The 24,297-nt window shown below is 38.8% G+C and overlaps 1 protein-coding gene across 1 annotated transcript in view; it reads left to right on the top strand.

The window, feature by feature from the left end:
• Positions 1 to 1,123: 1,123 nt before the first annotated feature.
• Positions 1,124 to 24,297, top strand: part of RCAN1 (regulator of calcineurin 1) — a 42,082-nt gene continuing 18,908 nt past the window's right edge. The window contains exon 1 of the mRNA XM_075172189.1: positions 1,124 to 1,459. Coding sequence (XP_075028290.1) covers positions 1,211 to 1,459 — 249 coding nt within the window. The 5' untranslated portion in view covers positions 1,124 to 1,210. The remainder of the gene's footprint in view (positions 1,460 to 24,297) is intronic.

The following is a 24,297-nucleotide window of genomic DNA, read 5'->3' as shown; positions in this document are numbered from 1 at the left end:
GTGACCTCTGAAGCTCACTTTTGTGTCTTCCCCTAGGTGGTGATGCTATGTATACATACGTAAGAAAAGTGTTTATTTAGGTTAGTTAGGTTGGACTAACCAGCTAAGCACATTAGGTACTTTATTCTTCTACACAGGAATGTCTGACACAAGCAGCTCCTCGAGTGTAGCCAGGCAAGGTGCAATTATCCTTCATGGCCTTTTGACACAGGGAAAAGAGAAAGATTGTAAGAAAATGCATCTTTCAGGTCTAGAGTAAGGAGGAAAGGACATAGACATGGCTTTATGTGCCCTGTTTCACAAATTTTGAAGTCAAAACATGTTTGGTCTTGGCCCAGCAATAGGAGACTTTTGAAAAAAGTACAAAGAAATGGTGAAGATTGGTTGCATCATTCCCCAGCAAGAGGACATGCAACTGGCCCAACACTATTATGGCTTTTTTTTTTTTCCTAGGCTTCCTTCCTGTTGTCTGTTCAGTGAACTGTTTGCAGAACATCAAGGGTTGGTTGGCGTGTCCTTAAGGCAGGTAAGAGAAATAACATGTACACGATGGCGACTTTCAGCTGATTTGTAAGTGTTTCAGTACGGGTTTTTTTATTCATCTGCTTGTTGCACAATATTCCTTGTCCTCTAAATCAAGACGTGTTGTTCCGGGCTCCAATCGTGCTGCAAAACACAGCTGTGCGACTGCAGCAGGCCTTGCCCCGTCATCTTGGCCCTGGGTTGCTGCGATTATCCCTGACCGGACGGCCGTACTCACCAGGCGTGTGCCCAACCTCGGCTGCTGGGTCACCTCGCCCTCCACCCCGCCCTGATCGCCCGGCCGCCGCCCGTGCCTCCCGTGCGTGTGCCGCTGCCCCACCAGCTGCCGCCCGACAACCCGTTGGCTCCCTCACACCCCGCAAGCCGCCCGCTGCCCTCACTCAAGATGGCGGAAGCAGCGCTTCGCTCGGGCAGGCCACCTGTTGCTGCGGCGACGGCTTCCTATTGGCTCACACGGCGCCGTGCGCCCTGCGCCGGGGGGGGGGGGGGGGGGGGGCAGGAAGGAGCCGGTTGAACCGGCGCGGGGGTTAGGGGGCAGCTGTAAGTTTTGTGTGCGCGCGCCAAGGCGAAGGGGGGGCGGGGAGGAGCCGGGCAAAACCGCCGGCGCTCGGCGCTGCCTCAGCGGCCGCCGGGCCCCGCCCCGCGGGGGCTCCGCTCGTCCCCGGTCATGGAGAGCGGCGGCGGCGGGAGGGGCCCGGCGGGTCAGGAGGAGCCGCCGCTCCAGCAGCCGCTGCCGCCCGGGGAAGCAGGGCAGGAGGAGGAGGAGGAGGAGGAGGCGGCGCTGCTGCCGCCCGAGGCCGAGACGGAGTGGAGCTTCGTTGACGGCGAGATGGAGGGGGTGGCGCTGCGGGACCTGCCCACCGCCACCATCGCCTGCAACCTAGACCCGCGCGTCTTCCAGGACGGCCCGTGCCGGGTGAGCGCGGCGGGCAGGCCCGCCCCACGCCGGGGACCGCGGGCACGGCCGCGTTGGCCGGCTCCCTCTGCCGGCGAGGAGTCGCCGCCGCTCGGCTCGGCCGGCTCCCGCCCGCCGCAGCCGCCGCCGCCGCCTCAGGCTTGGTCGTGTGGGGAGCGGCGGCGGGGGCGGGCGCTGCGGGCTGGCGCCGTGCGGCGGCGGGGGGGTGAGAGGCAGGGGGTGGCCCGCCTCCGCCCGGGTTTCGGCGGGCGCCTTGGCCTCCGTGGCCGCCCCCTCCCGCAGGAGGTGGCGGGCGGTGGGGGGGCGAGGCTGTGCCTTTGCGTCCCCGCCCGCTCTCCTGACACGAAGCGAGCGTCGGGAGGCGCGGTGGGTCTGCCCCGGCTGGCCGGCCCCTCCGCGGGCGCGGTGTGTAAAGTCTTCTCTCGGGTCCCTGCCCTCGCGTCTGATCCAAGGCTCAGTCCGGCGGATCCACTGCCCTGAACCCGTAGGTCAGGCCGAAGAGGTGCATAGACCAGAAGGGAAAAAACCTGCCCTCGGCCACTCTGTTCAGAGCGTTGCGGTTACGGAGTGGCGAGGAACAGCAGTTTGTTGATGCAGCCGAAGGCGTGTGGTGAGACAGGAGGCGGAAGGCAGCGTTTGGAGACCCGGGAGCGTGGCAGGCAGGCAGTTAGTAGGCAGGGGTCCGAGCGGACGCAGAAACTGCCTGCCTGCAGGCAAAGGGAGTTGTTGGGTAGCACACACAGATCCGTAGCGCTCGTCTGAGTTGAGGACCACTTTGTTCAAAAAATAATCAAAATTACCAACCGTTGTTCCAGAGCAGAGAAAGGTAACAGCAGCTGTCAGAGGAATACTACTACGTGTCTGAAGTAGACTGCAGCTCTAGGTGTAAAAAGTGGATATAAATATTTCAGAATTGCTTCTCATGTTATCTGTGGCCTTCTTGATGAAGAAGGAATTCAAATCAATCTCAATTTTTCATCCTTCTTTTACTTGTCTCAGCCCTGGCCAGAATTAAAGAATGAGTGAAGCTACCTTTTCTCTTGGTTTTTATAGTTGGTTGTGGATACTGAAGGAGTTGTTTAGTTTTTAAAAGGATTGGAATTAAATGAAATGGACTTGAAAAATTAGGCAGTAATTGTACTGGTTTAAAATGCTATTAAAATAATTGGCTGTCTCTTTGTGAAAAACAACTTCGAGTTGTAATAGTAGTCCAACAGCTCAACCCTGCTAACAGTTACAATGCATTAAAAATGAGCTGGAAATAGGCGATGCAGCTACATTGTATTCTGGTTATTTTCTAAGGTTATATGACTTTTAATGGCAATATACTTTTGTATTGCTTCGGGCACCTGCAGGTGCGTTGGGAATGGCATCTTTATGGGGGTTTACCCTATTTAATTCAAGTCCACTCCAAGTATGCTTAGGAAAACACCTATAATCAATTCTATGTAGTATCATCAGTTGCATGTAGTAATAGTATTATCTCAGATAGATTCTTGTGACCTTGAAGTGCATGTTTGGAAACAGCAGTTAGATGGATGACAACATAGATGCATAATCCCATGCAAGACCAGGAGGTATCTGAACACTTAAACCATTTTTCTGTCTCTCCGTTTTGATTCCAAAGAATCTCCGTCCCAGACACTTAATTTAGATCAGGACAAAGTCTTATGTATCCTTAACACTACGATAAAAAATTGTTTTAACTACTTTTTTTTTTTTCTTGCCAAGAGGAAGGAAGCAGGAAGGAATGCGGATTACTTAAAAATCATAAGAAATTAATTTGAAGTTGATCATCTCAGCATAACTGTGTTATCTTAACCATGGATGTCAGCATGTACAGTTACTGCAGCATAGCTGTTGCTTTTAAAATTTAAATTCCTAAGGCAAAGAATGGAAGAATTGTCTTGAACTTGAATAAATATGTGTATCCAAGAGGGAAGAAAAGTCTTTCTCAAAGTTTTATAAATAATGCAAAATAAAAAAAAATGTTGAGGTGCTTGAGACCTGTTGTTTTATAAATGTGGTAGGTGTACACAGACTTTTAATAGATTGACAAAACACCTTAGGTTTTTGCTGACTGAATCTCAGCCATTGAAATACATAATTTAGCTTCAGTTAATACAGTTGTAGAGATGGCAAGAGCTAACTCTTTAAAGCTGGAAATGTATGACTGCTGTGTAGGAAAACAACGGATTCATGGACTGGATACATTTTTAATGTGTTCTGTTGGCCAAATGTCAGGCAGTTGCAAAGAGACAAAACGTGGGATGAGGCACTAAGGTTGGATCTCAGACCGTTTGCATGTGTGAAAGGTGGCTTCAGCACACTGCTGTTGGATGGGATGAAAAGAACAAGGTTATATTAAAAGTGGGGAAAGATTACAGAGTCTTCCATGCATTCATCCAGTTTTACCTTGACATACTGATTCTGGTATCCAAAAAAACGAAGGTGTTTTGGTCTAGAGTAACAGCTTGGCATCTGTAAATGATTCCAAAATAATAATTTTAAAAGGCTACACTTCATTAGGGAGTTAATTTTAAGAAAATTCACTTAGTTTACTGTAGAGTGTATAGAGAAAAATCAAACTTGCTCTTATCAGTGTAGCAAACGGCTGTGTGGAACTTTGTTTCTGTGATGAAAAAGGAGTGAGTAAACTTATTGTAAAATACAACATCACCAGACATAGTGTTTTATAAATATTCTATGAATTTTGGCGTGTGCAATGTGTTTTCTTCGGTTTTGTGAACTTCCTAATTTTTCCAGTGTATGTAACACTCTAAAAATACCTTGTCTACATAGTTAGTGGTTTTTTTTTCTCTTCAGTAGGCCCCTTAATAATCCTGGATTGCCCTATTTGAGGAGGGTTAATCCAATCAAATGTGAGATAGCACAGCTATCAGTGATGGCTGATAACTATTTCTGTTTTGCCTTCTCCCTTCCCAAACAGTGAGTTGCACTTGGTTGTATATTCTTGTTCTTCCTCTTTTGTTTGTTTGGTTTTTTTTTTTTAATTTTTTTTATTGAGGTGTTGATGTCACAATTGAGAAATCTGAAGAAGTTTTATTGGGTTTGCGATCAATCTCTTAAAAATAGACCATCCTATCAAGTAAGGTAATAGTACTAGTAAATGACAATTTGTTCTCTGCTTTATTCTCATAAGAAAGAATCTGACTTGCTTAAATACCTCATGGCTAGTTTTTCAATTTCAGTTCCAAAATCTTCCAGAGAACGCTTAAATACTTACTCTCAAGTTTTTCTAAAGCACAGTTGGAGGAATATCTATAGATTCTGCATCCTCTTTTGTTTTCACTGAAGTACAAGAAATTATCTTAAATGAAAACCCTTTTTCTGATCTTCAAGTTGGCTAATTACCTTGGAAAAATAGCTACCCCCAGCTTTTTGGTAGTTTTAATTTTGGCTCTATATTTGAGGAATTGTAACTCTTTCTTAGAGAAAAGCAGTATTTCTTCATACAACATGCAGGTGAGTTTGATCTATTATAACTGTATTTCTGTGTACTTACTAAAAAAAAAAAAAAGGTGTCAGTAGCTAATTACCAGACCCAGCAATTATGCTTTTGCATATTTCCATCCTCCTCCACTGGTATTCAATTTTTAAAAGCCTTTTTATGTCAGTAGAGGACACTCGGGTTTTTTTATAGAACTTGTATTGTCAAATGGCAAGTCGAGTAGGTAATATGCTTGCTTGTATCTTGTAATCCTGAAGGGATGTGGCATACTTCACTGATGACTTTAAAGTCCTGAGTACAGCCACAGGGGGGCTAAATAACTTCATTTATGCCCTGGTATTCTCTTGCTAAGTAGGTTACCTAGGTCTGTTCTAACTGTCAGGTTTCCACTTCAGCTTAATTGTAGACAAGTATCACTCATATAATTTGTGAAGAGTAAAAGAGGAACATAAAGAGTATTTAGAAAAAATTCAACTTTGAGCTACTGAGAAAAGAATTGTTTTTTAGGGCTAAGAGATGAAAGATTTTTGATGCAGCTAATTTTCCTTAGAACGGCTTGAGTTCCTTAAATTACTTTAAAATATCTATAATTGCCTTAATCTGCTAAATCTTGCAAGTTACTGCAAACTAATGAATGTAGCAAAAGGTTTCCCATAATTAATAAAAACTTACATTCATCGATAACTCTGGAAAACAGGCTGTTATATCATGATAATAGTTTTTCTCTGGAGCTTACTAGGGAAAACTTCACTGAAAGCTGGATTTTTAAAAAAACTTAGCTTGCTTGCTTTTAAGTGCACTAGAAGTAGGAGTGAGCCAGTCACCTACAGTAGTCTGTGTCCTCACATAACCTCCAGTGGCAAGCAAAAGTAGAACTGGCTGTGAAACAGTGTCTCTGATTATTTAAAAAAAAAAAAAAAAAAAAAAGATTATAATTGTGTTTGAAGATAAGGCCTGAATAAGGTCAGAAATCTCTGCAGTAGTAACCAAGGGGAAAAAAGCAGTAATGGTAGGTGTATTGAATCTTGTTAATGATTATCATAGCTTTAAAATTCTACTCTTCCTTTAGCTTTATATAGTTTCAGTATGGAAAAACTTGTTTGTGAACTGATCTGAAAATAAAGCCGTTGTTAAATGAGCCATGCTTTTAGAAATTTTTAATTGACTTACAGCCTACTGGAATAATCATGAGATGTTGAATGTATTTTGTGTTTTTTAAATACTTAGAGAATTACTTCTACTTTACAGGAAGTTTGTCAAATTTCTCAGGAGTATTTACAAAACTTTTCTTTACAAAATAGTACTTAGGTTTTCTGGTAATCTCTTCCTGTCTCAGTCTCATGCCTCATTAATCCTTTCACTTAAAGTTTGTTAATCCTCTTAGATCAGATTAAAAAAAAATTTTAAAAGTAAACTTAAAAAAAAAAAGGTGAGTGTTTTTACATGATTATATTTTTGTGACCCCAGCTCTGTTTTTGGTGAAATGTTCCCTACTGGGAATGTAAAAATTACTTAATGGCATCTCTGCTTTTCTGCTTATATTTTGAAGGTTTTCATTCTTTCTTTGCCAGTTTTTTTCTCAAATCGTTTTTTTGTGACAGTGTTTTATAGTTCTTTCTATGCTATTGCTTTCTAAAAAGGCCCAGGGTTAAGACTGTTGTTCAAAATCATATCCTGATAACCTGGTTTTACACTGAACAGTAAAACGATTAAGGATGATTTAAAAAAAAAAAAACTTCCATTTTGAAAATTTTTGCAATAAACCTTCTGGAAGTATTTAGCTCCTGTACTTTCAGATGATGCAGATTTATTCTGCAGCTATTAACAGGTTAAGGCAGACTTTTGAGTGACTTGAAGTCTGGAAGCTATGTAAGTATAGTGCTATGGCTGACGTAATAATCTTTGACGTTACAGTAGAGCCCATGCTAATGCAGTTTTATGGCTCCTGGGGTGCATCCAGTCTGCCAAGTGCACAAGCAGAACTTGTTCGTATCTCTGCATCTGAGGATAAACATGAACTCCTGAGAGTCGTTGGGATGCCTAAACTCCTCAGCTTCTGAGGGTCTTTGGAAAAAATCTTTTTTGTCTAAAAAGATTATATACTTTATGAATAATATGAAGAGTTGTAACACCTTATACTGTATATGCATTCTGTGTGTAAACCTTAGCAATAGTCATGAAGAGTTGAAATATCCAGAGAGAGTGAAGTTAGAGTATTCCTCACTTTGAAGACAAAGGCTGTACACTTTATAGACTCAAAGTAAATAGAGATTTTAATGCTTGTAGTTTGCTCGGTGACGATGCTGTACTGTTTGGGGGTTTTTTTGTCCATTCTTTCTATCCTATGCCTTAATAAGAAAATGGAATTAAAATATGAATACTGTTCTACATATTATCAAGTATTAAAGTCATATTCAATCTTAGTGTGTCTGTTTAGTTTAAGGATGGTGTCTTCAATCTTCTCACTTGAGTAGCTTTTTTTGGCCTGTGAGCCCAGAGTAAGTTTTCTAGTTTCTCCTTCCCAGTTCTCATGTGGGATGCTGAGAGGTGATTTGAATAAGTTTCAAATAAATAATTCAATAAAATTCAAATGACAAAGGTGATTTGAGCTGAATACTCTATTTTCAGCTGGAGTAGAAGGATTTGAAGAGACTGTACAGTATAGAATTTTTTAGTCAAGCAGTGCTTGACTGCTTTTTTTCATCTACTTGGACTTTGAGGCATTGAATAGTGATTTAGGTGGCTGCCTTTAACTGTTGTCCACATTAGTTATACTTCTTGTTAAAGTACACATAATACCATGAAACTGTAGTAGAAAGGCTGATTTCTCAAGGGGAGGGAGAATTATTTTCATTTCTGTAGCTCTTTGTTGTGCTCAAGGCATTTCAGAGTGCATCAAAAACAGTTGAAGCCTTGCTAAAATAAGGTGCTAACAGAGAACCCTCATGCTGCAGCTTTGAGTATATTGGTCTTGTTAAGAGGAGGTATTGGAGAGCAGGTTCAGGTTTATATCACACTTGGACCCTCAGTAGGTCTCCTAGGTCAGGTGAAAATCACTAAATGCTTATTTCTATGTCAAAAAGCCATTGCTAGTTAAGTCCTTAAAGTGTGCTGATCATTCCATTCTCCAAGAAAACAATGCAAATACCTTTATAAGTAGAAATAAAATGGAAGTATATAATATTTATATAATATGCTAAGATACATCATACATATGGGGTGAAAATAAGAGTAAGCAACAGTCAAGTTTATCATGTTTAGAAACAATTTCAGTAATGCTGCACAAGATGGTTGTTGGGTGGCTTAAAAAATACCTAAAAATAAATACTGTAAAATTGTCATTAATAGCATAGATGTTGGAGATATTAACAAAAAATATTACCATATGACCCAATGCTCTAATCATTAGCTCAAAGTCATGAAAAAAGATCATAGGCAAGATCTGCGCTACAAGATTAAAAGCTTTAATCTTCTTGGAGAATCAAATGGAAACTTGGAAGAGCTTTGTCTGGTTTAAATCACTGTGCTCTGGTCACACCAACAAGCCTAGTATACATTAGAACGCTATGGAGTGCATTTCCTTTCCTTTATTTCTTTGCTATCTATCTTTTTTTTAAGAACAGATTTAGCTTTGTTTTCCAGGAATGCTGGCACATACATACCCATGTAAAAAGAAAAATATGAAAATAACTACAGAATGTTAGATGTGATACTGACTTGAAACTTATCCCAAAAACCTCTCAATAACATAAGCATTAAAAAAATGATTAAGATCAGCAATGACTGAACTGTCCTTTGCAGAATAGGTTTAAAATGATAAAAAGACAGTCTTTTCGGCAGCAATCATAGAGAAAGCTTAATTCTACAGCAGTTTGTTACTGAAATTGCTTATTCAGTTGGGCAAGTTCTAATAGGCAGTGTTTATAAACTTATAAGTAATATTGGTCACTAATAAAGAATATGCTTTTCAGTATCATAACTGAATGTCAGAATAACTGAAAATGAGGAAATAATTTAAAAATACTTACACAAAGTTCATATATGGTATGTTAAATAGAAATGACGTTGTAGTTTGGGTTTTGTTCTTATATGTGTGAAAACATACTGGAGATCTGGATGTGTGGTTTTGGTTTCGTTGGGTTTTTTTATGGTATTCTAACAAAGATGCACCACCTTCCTCAACTGGGATGTTAGGTAGTTTTAATTGGGGTTGGTTTGGGTTTTTCCCTCTTGCTCTAAGTATGACCAGGTCCAAAGCATGGTTATATACTTCAAACTTTTCATGGAGATGCTTCTCAAGTTAATGAGGAAAAATTAAGTTTTTGTTTTTACTGTTGCTCTATCTTCTGATAAATAATCCAAGAGCTGTTTTGACACCAATGTGGCAGGTAAAACTGATTGCAAAAGATGAGTGGGTGAAGCTAGTTAATGTTTTCTATGTACTAATTTATAAAAAATGTAAGATAATTCAGAAGCCGTGCTTTTCATTGAGACTTCAACTTGGTGAAACAAAAGTCCCACAACCATGACATGGAAACTGTGGGTGGTTTTTTGAGGTTTGTTTTTTTCCCCCTCAAGACTTGATACAGCTGATTATAGAAGTATCTGAGGAATGGACCTAACTAAGACTCTTGTAAAATAACATAAGGACTTCACTTTGTCTGTGACAAGAGGTTTCTAGACACCTCTGGCCTCTAAAGCAACTAGGAATGACTTTATAATTAGTTAGTTTTTTTCCATTCAGATAGCCAGAACCTACCCCTTCCCACCAAGTGAAACTGTATTTTTTTAAGTCTGAAGAGATCATTCATGCAGTATGAATTATTGTAACCTGGCATTTATGAAGGATTTTCAGGTTTGGTGTGTTTTTTTTTTTTTCCCTAAACAAAACAAAAATATTCATGCTTCATCAAATTCTACCAAAAAAAGTTTGAAGCGTAAAGGTTTGTCATTTCCATGAGAGAGGGGAGGTGTGGGAGTGAACCACTGTGTGGATGTCTGTACTCTTACTTTTCTCATAGAATATGAGAATATGCTGGAAATGCATTAGTGAAGCTGAAATATTTGCTGTCTTCAATGAACCTGAAGTTGGGACTGAGGTCTAAAATATGATTTTTTTTAAATTATTTTTTGTGTGTGTAATGCATAATTAAACTGTGGAAGTCATTGTCCTAGAATGTTTGGGAGTCCAGGAGCCTAATATTAAAAAAGGGGTGGGACTGATTCATAAGTAATATCTGTCAAGCATAGTGATTAGGATATAACTTAATCGTCAGAGTTTGTGAAGTGCTATTGCCAGGATTAGATGGGAGAAGAGTAGTCTATACGTACCTGGGTTTATACTTTTTGTCTCTTCCTCCAAGCATTTGTTACTGCCAGAGATAATTAGAATGGCTTTCTTCTTTTCATTAACTATGTGAGTCATTATTTATTACTGGTCCTACTCATAAAAGCAGAGCTATCAATACTCATAGTGTGTGCAGTGGATTTCATTTATTAAAATGTAACCTCTTTGTCCAAGATAAACTTTGTCTTCACTTTGCAGATTTTTCAGATAGTTCAGAAGTTAATAGTTGGATTTGAATTGTTTCTCCTTTTTGAGGTTTTCTTTTGGGGAGTTATTTTGATGTTGGCTGACTTCCTGGAAGGAAAACACACTTTTACTATTGAGCTGAGAGTACACTGCAAACCTACTGAGTTGGATTTTAGTTACTTCTTGTTCCTGCAGTACGAAAGGTGTTATCAAAATGCAACACACACACCCCCCACAAACACCATAAACTGTGAGACTGTATATTTCTTTGATGCAACAGTGGTTTTAGGAGTGGTAAATGTGACCAAACTGCCCTATTACGAGAGTGAATTAAGAGTGAGTTGAAAGTATTGCGATTAGTTTTTCCCATCTATATTCAGCCTGACTGAAGGATGTTTCTGATGGGATAAACTTGAGTCATTTGGCAGACAATTGGCAAGGAGAAGAATAATGTGCTTTTGGCACTTCTCTCCTGGAAGCTACATTGTAGTTGCCCTGTTGAGAAGCTGCAGAGAGCTTTCTTGAGGCATACGTAGAAACTGCTGTAAAAGCTTAATGCTGTAATAGGTGTATTTCCAGTCTTTTAGCTGTAAATATGCTGGATTGCATGTTGGCTTTGAGTGGAGATTATGGTGAGATGAGGATTGTTTGATAAATGGATTGATACATATGTGTGTCTGTATCATGCTCTTTAAAAAAAAAAAATCGTGATATCCTTAAAAAAAAGACTCAGACTTTGACTTTTAGATGCTGTATAGGTGAGTAAAACAATTTCTTTAATTGACGGAATACCATTCTGGAAGCTTCCATGAAGGTTTTGGCCTGCTTTCAAAACAAGGGACTGTCTGGATGAAAAAGCCTCTTAAAAATCAGGATGCTTTCCAAATAAAAACTGGCTGAAAGGCATGGAGAATTGCTTCTCTGTTTCCTAGAGGTACTGTTTCCTTTCTCCGTAGAGATAGGAAGCCGGGGTAACTGAGCTGGTGAACTGCCAGAAGACGCAAGCTGTATTGTTATAACAAATTGGTTTTTTCCAATTTCCCAATAAATTGTTTTTGTAGGTGAGGAAGCCATTCACAATCCATGTAGTTAAATAAAACATCTGTGGGCTTCTAGTGAAAATATGAGAAAGGGAGGGTGTAACCCAATGAATGTAGATAATACATGTTATGGAATGTATTAAGAACAACTTCAATCTCTGATATTTCTTTATAGAATTTTGATAATTATTCAGGACTGGTGGCTTTGCTAGGAAGCTGCAGTACTAATATGTCCATTATTACAGAAAGCTACTTTTAGTCCTGCTTTTTGTCTAAAAGTGGGAATATGTATGTTGCAGACTGGTTTGCCCAGTTCAGGGAGGAGGATGAAATTATATATGGGCAAAAGAAGAAAAGATGAGGTAAGAACTCAAATGTATATTTCTTGCAGGTTGTGATATTATTTAATAAGAGATATTTTCTTGTGTAAAGCAGAAAATACATACTTGTGAAGTATTGTGGAGAATGCTTATGTGCGTGGCTTGTGTAAGCAAGAGGGAATCAGTGGGAACTCATGAGTGGTATTTGTCCAACTTCTGAGGTATGTGGATGCTTTTTTGAGGATGGATTTTTGTTAATCAATTTCCTGTAGTTAGACTACTTGGCACTTTGGCCATATCGCATCAAGCTGATAGCAAAGATCGGTTGGCTAATGGAAACAGTGATTAAGGGCTTGAATTTTCCTGAGGCTCCAGGGTGATAGTGAAGCAGCTGCTGTTGCAGGCAGTGGAAAGTATGAATAACTCTTGCCTGGGGTTGTATAACCAAAAGAATAATCGGATCAGAGACTAGGTTAAATCATTGTGACTTCTATTAAAAACGCCGTTAGCCCATGTGTTCACGCCTCATTACAGCATTATAATTTAAGGATGCTAAATAGAGCCCACCTATTAGGCATGAATAGATAAAGCCTTCACATCAGGAGTCAGGTATTTTTCTCTTGAGAAAGGAGTGGGGGAGAAGGTAATTTGCATGAGAGGTGTATAATAACTTTAAACACATTTTAAAAGTTTTTTCCTTTGGTATATGCCAAGCAAACTTTAAAAGCAATTTTAGTATACTAGCCCATAGCAGATTAAGTGCAGTTAAGTCTTCACAGGAGATGATTTCAGGAGAGATTGTTCCTTAATTAACTACTTGAGATGCAGCTATGTCTCTTGTTTCTTCCTTAGTAAGTTGCCAAAATAAAACTCTGTTCTTAGCAATATTAGACTGCAATGATGAAGTTTTCATCTCCCCTGAGATGAAAAAAGTGGAAACCAAAAATTCTTATAGGAAGGGCGGGGGAAGCGGAAGATAGAATGCAATGCAGAACTGTATTGATTTTTAGCAATGTTAATTGAAGTGTAGGTTCATAAACAAAAAATGTTGCCTTGAATATTCAGGAAGTTATAATGGTTTCAGGAGTTATTTTCTAATACTGATCTTTTTTCCCCTTCAATCAAAACAGATGTCTTCTTGCCATATAAACAAAAAAATTAAATGCATCCTGAAAACTCTACTGTGGAGTACCTCAAAAGCTTTAAATGCCAGTGTTTTTTGTTACCAGTAGTGTTTCAACAGCAAAATTACCCTGAGGCATCTCTGATTGGGTCAGATGGTCATATGTCGATTTTGCTGGGTTTTTTAATGCCAAGATATTGCCACTAGCAGTTGAAGTAATTCAACCCTTGTGTTGCTATTGTGTGGCTGCTGCAATGAAAGGGTTAGTTACATAGGAAGCTTTACAAACTTTGCAGCCGGTTAGACTCTTTGGCTGTTAAAAAGCTGTAATTGATTATATTGTAGTATGTTTGCAAATACAGGTTATATAATTTATCTCAGTATCTAGTATGTCACTAACTTAACACGCCTGAGAAAATTACAGTATATTAGACATTAACCTTACTAAAAATGCATGTGATTTAGGATAAAATATTTTGAAACTGTCTTCAATTCTTCCTTTCCTGACTCCAGTGGAAAATTTCATTCTTTAAAGTTCACAAAATACCAGACTGCTTCTGAACAACTGCTGTGGTTTTCTAAAGACTCCTGTGTTAGAGTATTATTTTTTTTTCATTGACTTTTGTTTTTCCCTTTGAGACAGAGAATGTATCAGAAGAGTGGTCAGATGATGAACACTAACTTTTACTTGCCCATGATAATATCATACTTAAAGTATGATAAAGTTAAACAAATACTATTGCCACACTATAAAGAACTAATAATTAAAAAAGCCCCAAAACACATGCTGTTTTCATACAGTTCAGTCCTTATATTCCTTTTAACTGTGCACTCCCTCAAGGAGTGGTTTTGGCATAATATAGTTGCATTTTTAATGATAGTAATAGTTAACTAATATAGCAGAAGTATTTTTCATTACATTTCATCAGGATTATGGCCATATCTTCACTCAGTATGACAGTTCATGTACCTGTCAGAGCTGAAAAAACACCATAACAATTTAGAAAAATGTTTTGGGGACAACTCTTGCTTTACTTTTCAGAAATGACAGCTAAAGATCAAAAGGAAAAAAAATCACTAAAATATACATTCATGCTGCAATTTAAAAAAAAAAAAAAAAAGAAAAGAAAAAAGCCAAGGTAATATCTAGATTTAGTTTCACCTGTTAACCATCTTTGTCATTTAAAAGATAAACTGGGTATCTTAGGTAAAATTTGGCACACTTATGGAGAGTGAATTTTAAATATAAGCTATATTAAGTGCACCAGAATGATAGCTGACAACATGCAGCAAAGCATATTTGTATGAGCAGAAATGCCCCAAGCTCCCACTTTGCTTTTAGAAAAGAGAAGCCCCAGAACTGAAAGTGAGAGGAGGAGGTAACTCCTGTGGTGTCATGAGGGAGGTATTGATGAATTAGGCTACTGTGGAAGCATGCTGGCAACACCGGCCTTGCAATCTTGGAAGAGGCCCTTCTTTCCGGGCAGCTGCTCTGCACATAGTGCCCTTATCACTAAGGCAGGGACTTGCAGGGCTTTTGAAGGCTCTGAAGTGGCCATGTAGATAACAAGGCTGCAGCTGGATAGCTGCTGTGGGTTGTGAGTTGCTTCTAATAGCACAGTTTGCAGTTTCTAAAAAACGCACCTTAGAATTGTCATCAGATTTTGCAGCATTCCTGGAATTAGGTTATATGTATGCACGAGCTTGTCCAGTGTTGTCAAACTACCATCACATTCTGGCATGAATTAACTCGGTTTGTGTGGGAGCATTGCCCCTTTGTCTCTTATGTTTGTTCCTTCCCTTCTAAAAACGCCAAGCATACTTTTAAAGCTGATAACAATTCTGAGATCTGTGCATGTTCAATGGAAACGAAATTGCCAGCTTCTTTCATGGGAACTTGTGAAGAGCTGCCTTCTAGATACTGTAAATGACATCAAATTTTAATTTGCTAGCTGAAAGTAATAATACCTACTATATTATTTACTGTAATAAACCTCTGACCCCATAAATGATGCAGTCCTGAAGGTGTGTTTGAAGCCTAAAAGATATACAAAATGTTTGCTAATCAAAGTGGATTAACCGGTATAAAATTATGTGCAGCTGCTTAATTCTTATGCACTGCTGGGAGTCCATTTTTCTCCTCCATAATGCACAGAAGTTCAGGTGTTACAGAACACCACACTGGTTTTGAAGCTCTTGTCTCTAGAAATGTTCTGAACTAGCTTTTTATTTAATAGCAGACTTTTGTTAAATTAAGAATATTTTAGTGACTGTCTCATGGTAGATGCCTGTAGAAGAAGTCAGTGCGGGAAGTAAACAGAAATAATAAACAGTCAAGCCCCATTGTAATTTGCAATACAGGGGGGATGAAGAAGAGTCTTGTATGACATAGCTGGGACCTGAATTGATGCTATTTAGAGAGTCTTTTAGTCTGGGAAACAGATGATGACACTGGTGTCTATTTTTTGAGGGGCGTTGCTTTCCCACAATTAATCAGCTATTAAAGTTATTTGTAGTAGATCCATTCTTTTAAGTGCCATGGTGACTAATGAAACGGAAGGCATGTGATGCTTTAAAAAGTAAAGTCTAATATCACTTCAAATAAATTTTAAAAATCCTAGATTATAGGAGAACCAGATGGAATGATAAGAATTAAATTCTGATCACTTAGTGGTTGATCGTAAATTGGAAAGTAGAAGTTACTTAAATCTGTGCTGTCTTTGCTTCTGTGTCTCCCTTTCCTAGACTAAACCTGGTTTAAACTCCCACAGCTCAGTGTTTGGGACCTATAATTTAACCATAATTATTAGGAGGGCAGTTGCCCCATCATCTTATCCTTAAAAATTGCCCAAGTATAAGCTTGTAATATGAGGTAAAGGGTCCTGTGAAAGCCAAGTAACAGGAGAACAAAAGCCAGCTGCAACACTTCAGTGCTTCACAACTGCAATGCAATACAGCCACTTACAGATAAGCTATTGGCAGTTTGCACTAATGTAGTCCAAAAGCTGAGGTAGTGTCAGCAGGGGAGCTGAGGTCCCTTTCAGGCAGGAGAACTTGCTGCTTGTGGCACTGAGGAATTGGCACAGCGCTGGGAACAGTCATGCTGAGCGGTGGTGTTAGCTTGGAAGGTCAGCCACATTCTTTCTGAACAGTTGGACATATCTAATAGGAGTAAAGGCTAGGAAAACCAAGAAGTTAGTTGTGTGACAGACCATGAGGGTTTGGGGGGAAATAGTAGTTGGATCTATAAATCTAAAACCAAAGAATGACTGTAAGCAAATAAGTGCTGAAAAGTCTTAACGTGTCAACCCAGCCAGGTCGCATTAAATCTTGAAGTGAATAATCTTATTTTTTTAATAGATTGGATGTGGGACACCGAAGTTTACTACTAAACAGACAGATCTGATTGTATTTATTTTATAGGATATTGCAGCCTCATCCATATCAGACAGAAAAGGAATTATTGTAATTGCTACATCCCGCAGCTGTGTTTAATTACAGACAAAACAGTGTGCAGTAGCGCAATTTAAAAGAAAATTGTCCTTGTTTAGCAGTATGGGATGGTTTGGTTGTTTTTTTTCCCTCTCCCCTATAAGGAAGAACATATCCTGGAAAGTTTTGCTACGGCAAACTGATTTATCTTTAATGTAACTGGTAGTTTCTGAGCCTCAAAACAGGCAGCTGACTCTTTCTGGTAGTTGACAATGTAGCTTCTCTTGTAAATTCACAAGACCATGGTTTCTTAAGGGAACTGCTGGTAAGATTTTTTAATTTTTTTTCCTCCCCACTTCCTTTTTCCAACACTAATCTTTTCACGTATTTGCACATTATTGTTTAATCTCTCTTCCCCTCCTTTTCCACCTCCCTTCCCCCCCATTTGTTTTAAGTTTCACTTTTTTGCTGATTGTTCTGATTGGTACTTTGCATTGCATATTGTCTTATTTGAAGACTGTGTAATTCTTTTGCATTTAAATCTGCAAAAACCTTGTTGTAACATTTAGGTTGCATAATGTAGAACTGGAAATGCTTGTTGTAAGCTCTTTTTTGCTCTGCTTGGCAGGTTTGAAATGTAGCTAAAATTTTCTGAGTTGGCTTTAGAAACAACCAAGGTAGTGCTTTCCTTAGAGGCTGTCAGAATCAAGTGACTTTGAGAAGTTACCAGTCTGTGGTGGTTAAAAATACAGTGTTTATGAAACTCTGACTCCTAAAAGAGTATCTGTTAATCATGCACAAACTGTTTTTATGAGGAACACCTGAGCATATTACTGTGTTTTCCTCATAGTCAAACTTGTGAAATAAAACCCTTTATCTCCAAGCTTTTTACAGAAGTAGTTCAATCAAAACCCAATTCATCTGGAAAAAATGATAAGCCTTAACTATTCACATGGGAAAGATGTCTGTATTTCTGTATTTACTTAAAGGCTAAGTATACAATAGTAGTCTTTCCTTTGACTAGGAAATTATTGTTGCAGTAACTTTATGAAGTTCCTCAGAAATACCTTGGAGAGTGGCATTAAAAGCAAACAGACTAAGAATAGCTCAGGGCAGCGCCCTGAAGGGAGCTGCCTGCTTTTCTTCCTTGGCCGGAGAAAAGGCTTCATGGTTGTATTTTCCAAAACAGGGTTTCAGGGACTACAAGAACAAGTAAACAAGAAATTTGAAAGCACTAGGGAAACCTGAGAAATTATGTCCATGTTTAATATCGCACTGAAATTTCTTTATTATTTAACCTCGGAAATAGGAACAATTTTATTACACTGAAAACCTATTTTGATAGCACTGTTTTACTTATATGTGTGATAACCTATGTTTCTAAAATTCGTAAAAATTAATCTAGCATAGAGTGTAAACGCTTTAAGTAATTTCAAATGGGGGCTTAATGGAAGTCCAGCAGAACTTGCCTGAAGCAAGGACTGTAAAGCTCTCATCAAAATGAAATTTGTAAGTTGTATTCAAGCCATGAGAAATGCGAGCAGTGCTTTGTCAGACTGTCTGGGAAGGGAGGAATTGGGTAATCGATTGCCCTTTTAAGCAGGAAAGAATGTCTAGTGAGAGAAATCAACCTGTTACCCTTTGAATTGCACAAAGGCAGCAACCCAGATATAAATAATGTGAAACGATGTTACATGTAGTTTCACTATACCCAGAGCTTATCTGCATACTAAACAAAATTAAGTTCCCTTAAATTTCTTAATGAAAATGGGAGGAGATGAGGGTCCTGGGAACTACTTTGAAGACTCATTTGTTTAAGTAGTACCCTCCTGACTCAGGCTTGATCAGACAGAGGGTAACCAGAACTTTGATCAAGTACTGAAGTCAGCCTCACTGGTGTGTGTGCTGTGTTGGACTGACACCACAAGGGATTTTAGAAACCAGTTGGGCAAGTAGTTTCAGGGAACTTGTAATTATTTCACAGTCCCTCTATGTAAACAAACTCTTTGTAGTGTTCTGACTTCCAAGAAAAGAACAAACTTTTAATAGAAGATGCAAGCATTCAGAGAGGCTCTTTCTACATTTCCTTACAAAAAAAAAAAATATCCTGTTTCCTAGGGCATCTAAGGCTGGAGTTCTAGCAAATGGGGATATATAGGAAATGGAGTGAAAAATATGTGTACGTTTTGGTTTTTTCATAGTATTTTTGGGGGAAAATAAGCATTGAAAATAAGCATGTAGATTTCTTCTCAAAATTTTTAAACGAAATCACATTTCTCCCCCCCCAACCTACCTTCTTTCCCAGTTTCTCAAGACTTCTGTCTCAGAGGATTTGATAGAGAAGGTTTCCTCAGAGATGCTCCTCTTAAGAGGCCGAGTCAATTTCTTGCCATGTGGAACATCATTTTCACCTAAATCTTGAATAAGGCCAGTGTTTATAATTACCACCCTTCTATAAAGAAGCAAGAAGAATTGTTTAGGAAACTCCAGTTCTGTTTATGAGTGTGTCTATAGATTTGGGATTCAAATGTGTATACTTGACTGTTCGTTTTCTCTTCCCACACTGATAGAGGATAAGTGTCCTGCTATTTAAACACAGTTGCCCTTTCTGGGTTAATGGAAAGGGCATTAGATCTGCTGACAGATTTGTTCTTTGAGGCTTCTTTTTGCAGGAACTGTTTGTATTTTCATTGGAACCTAACAGCCTCTGGCTTTTGAGATTGCCATAAAGTCAAATTGTTGTAACCTGTTCTCATAGTCTTACCTTCAGCTGTTTTAAACAGGTAACATCGTATTTATTGATAGTTTCGGGGGTTTTGTCATATCATTTTGGCAGCAACATCTAAAGAGTGATAAATCCCTTCTAAGAGGAGCTTACAGATAAGGACTTGATCCTCCCTTCATTTAGGAAAGTGGCAATGTTATGGCATTAACTTGTAACTGGGAACAGAATCAAGACATAAAATAGTGATGTCAGGATCAGGACGGGCAAGAGAGGATAAAAGGGACTGTTAAAGGATGTACTAAGTCCAGTTACATGTTGAAGTAGAACTGTGTGTAAGCCTGGAGTAACTTGTTTAGGAAAACAAGCGTGTGCATGTTTGCTGTGATGGCAGTTATTCTGGGTATAGGAGTGCTCGAGTTAACAAAATCATATTTGATAGAATGAAGTCATTAAAACATGCTGTTTGCTTTTAAAAAGAGAGTCTCAAAGATTCGCAATTAGAAACTACACAATGAGAATATACTTCTTTACATACTGTGCAGACTTTGTGAAATGTTTTCCAGGAAAGTTGAGTACAGCCATGAATCACTTATGGAAAACCCAGTGGAATGAATTAGTCAAAGAAATATTTGAGTGACCACCCTTTGCCTTCTGCTATCAGGAAATAGTGCAGCTTTCCATGATTTTATACAAATCATGTGGCATAAATAAGAAAAGCTATAGTTAGAATAGCAAGCAATTACAGTTCCTGCTCTTTGGCTTTCTCACAGCTTTCTAAAAATGCTTATTTTGAAATAAAGATGAAATTTGATATCAGACAAAAGGAGTGAATATTTTGGGGGAAATCTTCGAGTTTTTAAGATGCTCAGGGTATTTCTCTTTCTTCCCTGAACTTGCCTCTTGTACCTGCGTTTTCCTGCTGGCATAATTTAAAAGGGGGGGCCGTTTTCACACTCTCTTCTGAAACTGTTACTTGTCTTCTCTCCTTTGACTGCCAGGCTTTTACTTTCAGGGTAACAACTAAGTAAAATCAAAGACTGCACAATTGAAACAACTTAACTATAGAAATGAAGGCTTCTGCATCAGTACTGCACAAGTTACGTATTTGTACGCTGCAGTATTGATTACTGTTATTCAGAGAACTGACAGAAAATTGTATCCTCATATGCAGTAAATTGACCAAATATTTCTTTACCGGATGGTAATGAATGTATTTTTTTTCATGTTATCAGTGTAATTATCAGCCAAGTTCTACAGTCCGTTGTGTGTTTCACCTATGCAAATGCATTGAAGTGTGTGAACTTTCATGCTTTTTGCACTGGCAAGTGTGATCTGAACAGTGTTAATGATTATGGCATTACAAGACTAAAAGGGTATATCAGAAATGCCAGAAAAAAGTGCATGGGGTGAGAGAATACAGCTTTCAGTCTTCCTTGGAGCAAATCCTGCAGTAGTTTTTGTGACACGGGCTGTTGATCCAAAAGCCTAGGGGAGCTCTTGGTGTTTGGAAGGGAGTTGCTTGGACTTACTGACATCCTTTCATAGATATGAAGCTGTGAGTATTGAATGACTGACAAGTCTCACTTTTTGCTGCTTCCTCTTCCTTCATGAGAGCTGGTTCTGCCAAAGACGGTTGCATCCAAGTTCTTTTAGGGGGCTGCATAGGAAGTTGGTTTGTGTTTTGGTTTTTGGTTTTTTGGGGTTTTTTTTGTGGGCAACAGCTTGCGCATGGATATAGTCATGATTAGACCAGTTAGGTCTAGTGGAATAGGTTGAATATTTTGTTGTTTAGTAAGTGGAAGCTGCTGAATTCACTTTTTCTGTTCAGCTGTACTGAACTGTGTCTTGCTAACTTACTGGGCTATTTTTGAAAGAGGGCAATGTAAAGGAATGGCGCTTAGGCAACTTGTAACTTTGAATTTCTTTGGAATGTGCACGGGTGCATCATTTTCCGTTAAATACATCTGAAGAAATTTAATGACAAGAAAGGGCTTTTAAAAGTTAATTCTTAGCCACACAAGATACCACTGAGCTGAACACTGTCCTCCCCTGCTCCGTATACAGAACCATGCTTGAACCTATCACAGCACTTCCCACTGCATTTGGATTGTTTTTTCTCTCTTCAATTTTTGTCCACTTTACCATGCCCCAGATAGCCACTCGTAATTCTGTCTGTCACTTCTGGCCTTTGTGCTCTCATTCTTAAAACCAAAAGCATGTATACTATGCCAAATACACTTTTCAGATTCACATTGCTTGCTCAGTATCCATTTCAGCCTTTACATGCAAGTTAGGAGGTGGTCCTTCTAAACTATCCTTAGCCCTCACTCATTCTTAACTTTTGTTTTGAGCTCTGGAAACTCCTGGAAAACCAAGACAATTTTTTTCCTAACGTAACTTCAGTGATTTTTATTTTTAAAATTTTGTTACAGCGTGTGGATTAAGTGAGCTACTAAAGCTTGCAAATTCCTTTGTATACTAAGCATATTTCACAGATTGAGGAACAAATGTCTGTCTTACTTTGCATTTGTGTCCTTGGTCGTCACCTTCTACAAAGTTCTGAATTCTCCCTTCTTTACATCCTGCAGCATATGCTGATACTTGTTCTAGCTTGGCTGGAGGCCCACATAAGCTGCCTGGCTGGCTTCTGCCAAGCAAAATAGCTGACAACCGAGTTCTGCATGTATCTTCCTACTCTGCCCAGTCCCTGATATTTTCACGCAACTCTTGATCACAGATGCTCTGCTTTAACCCCCTTATCCTGGTATCGTGCTTGATAGAAACTTGCTAAGAGGCTTAAGACAGTCCAGTTTTTGCCTGCTGTCTGATGACTTTGAGAAAATTCTCCCTCTCACTTTAAGGGACAATTTTTTGTCTGGATTTATACTTGCATGAAGGAGCTCTTTCAAAGTAAAACACAATAAACAATGCCTTTTTTCCAGATCATTCTTTAAAGGATTAAGTAATGTCCTGAGGAGATTATCCCTGAATCGTGTCTGAATATAGGGTTATAGGCTCTTAGTAATCCTCCAAGTGAATGTAGAGTGCTTCTCCAGAAATTCCGAACCTTTTAAGATGCTATTTGCTAACGACTGTTTTCTGCTTTCCAAGTGAGAACAAACTTTATGGACTTTCTAATGTACTTCCTAGGTATACAGCAGTCATAAATATTCTTTCCTCTGTTCTTGTGTTTTCCAAAGAGACACCAGCTACTCTGGACTGAATGGCTTGTAGCTCCCAAGTGCAGGATGGCTTTGAGATATAGATGAATGGGAAGGAATTCTAGTGCTGATCAGACTTTCAGGTGGCATTACTTGAATTGGTGATAACTGAGCATCATGGTTGCTCAGTTCAGGTTAACGCCTTTGTTCCAAAATGTTACCTCTTGAACAAAGTAGAGAGGTTTCTTGGAGATTTTTCTTTAGAGGGCTCTGTTCTTTCCTCAGCAGGTTTATTTGTGATCAGTTTAAGATGCTGGTTTGCACAGGTGTTAAGAGTATTTGGATAGCCTCTGTTTGTATAATCTGACCATACAGACTGACAGAATGCTATGCAGTTCTTATTTACTTGTTCTGGTTTTGCCTTTTATTGAAAATATTTTTCTCAATGAAACAAACTTCATTAAAAAAGTGATTATCTCTTCTAAAATGCTCTCAGCATATAAATCCCAAGGTACTTATTTTGTAAGTCCACTGTTCTAGTTAGTCACTGTAATTTTGCAAACTTTTGGATGCTAGTTTTTAGCACTTAGAAGTCATTTTTCCAGGTGGAATGGTGTTTTTAATATGAATAGAAAAATAGTTGCCAGTAAATACACTGTATGAAAATGTTTATTTCCTTCCAGAATACTTGAATGAGGGCAAAACTGTAATCCATTTACTATGGATCATTTGAGTAAATTCCTTGCAGGAGTGGAAACATGTTGAAAAAAGACTCTAAAGTTTGGAATATACTTGCCATATTAAAAAGTTTTCGAAATGAGTCTAGTTGGTCACTCAAATATTCTGTAGTGGAATTTCCAAATTACCACTTTTATGTTACCAGTCAGTGAACAGGAATTTAGTGTTTAATGCTTGGAAATGGAAGTGTAAGTCATGGATTTTTCCAAGGAAGGAATAAGCACACTGTAGGTATTTATTTTTCAGATGGTTGGCTGGAAAACTGTCACACATTGAATCCGTAAATAGCCCTTCTGTGATAGAGCACAGCTCTTCATATTCTGTTTGAACTTATGTAGGCTACATAATGCAAGCATGACAACAGTTCATATATTTTAAGCTCCTATTAAAAAAAAAAATCTTGTAAGAGTCTATTCAGTAAAAACAGCTACTTTCCTTCTTGGCAGTGCTTTTGGAATCTCTGTTTAAAAAAAAAATAATCAGTGGGTTTTTTGAATCTTTTTTTAATCCCTCAGTGGAGTAATTGTGGAGTGGATAGCTGTTGTGTGCAGAGAAATGGCTGAATTCAGTACTTGGCTTCATAGAAACCTTGCTGACGTCCATAGGTGATGCACACTTCTGTGGTCAAAACTCTGGATCCCTTGGCATTATGGCTTTCTGCTGAAAGGACATACGGCTTCAGGGTACAGTCTGTAGTTTCAGACTTCAAATAAATGTTTGTAATTGCATTAAGAACAAATTGGAGTAGGATTTCTTCTTTATTCTCCTTTTGAAATAATAGCAATAGATGCAGGTAACCTTCTGGAAGTTTTTTTTTTCTTCTGTCACGTGTTGAATTAAGATAAGAAAATCAGTAAGTTAACTGGCATTCATTGGAGCAAGCCTGGGTTGCAATTCACATGTCTTTAATAGGTGAAATTTTTAAGTGAAAGAAGAAGAAATAAGGTTGGAACTTTCAAGAATTATTGATTAAATGGTAAACAAAATTGTCTCACAAGTTTAGGAGATCCTGTGAGGAAAGACTGATTGACTGTTCCAAACGATTCTCCACAACTTTTTTATTCAAAAGAAAGCGCTCCAAAGTTGCTGTAAAGTAATCGGACTGTAGGCAAGCTAGTATGCTACTTCAGCAAATGTCATCAAAGATTAATAATAGCTCTTGAAGATTTTGAATCAGCTGTACTCCATCTGTGAGGGGGAGTAGTCCACAGAATGACACCTGTGTATTATCTTTGGGTGTAAGACAATATCCAAACTCTCAAAAGTCTACCAGAGTAATGTTGAGAAGCAGCTT

The sequence above is a fragment of the Calonectris borealis genome, chromosome 1 (genome assembly GCF_964195595.1).
Source record: "Calonectris borealis chromosome 1, bCalBor7.hap1.2, whole genome shotgun sequence".
In the NCBI taxonomy this organism is placed as follows: Eukaryota; Metazoa; Chordata; class Aves; order Procellariiformes; family Procellariidae; genus Calonectris; species Calonectris borealis.
This window is presented reverse-complemented; position numbering and strand designations above follow the sequence as displayed.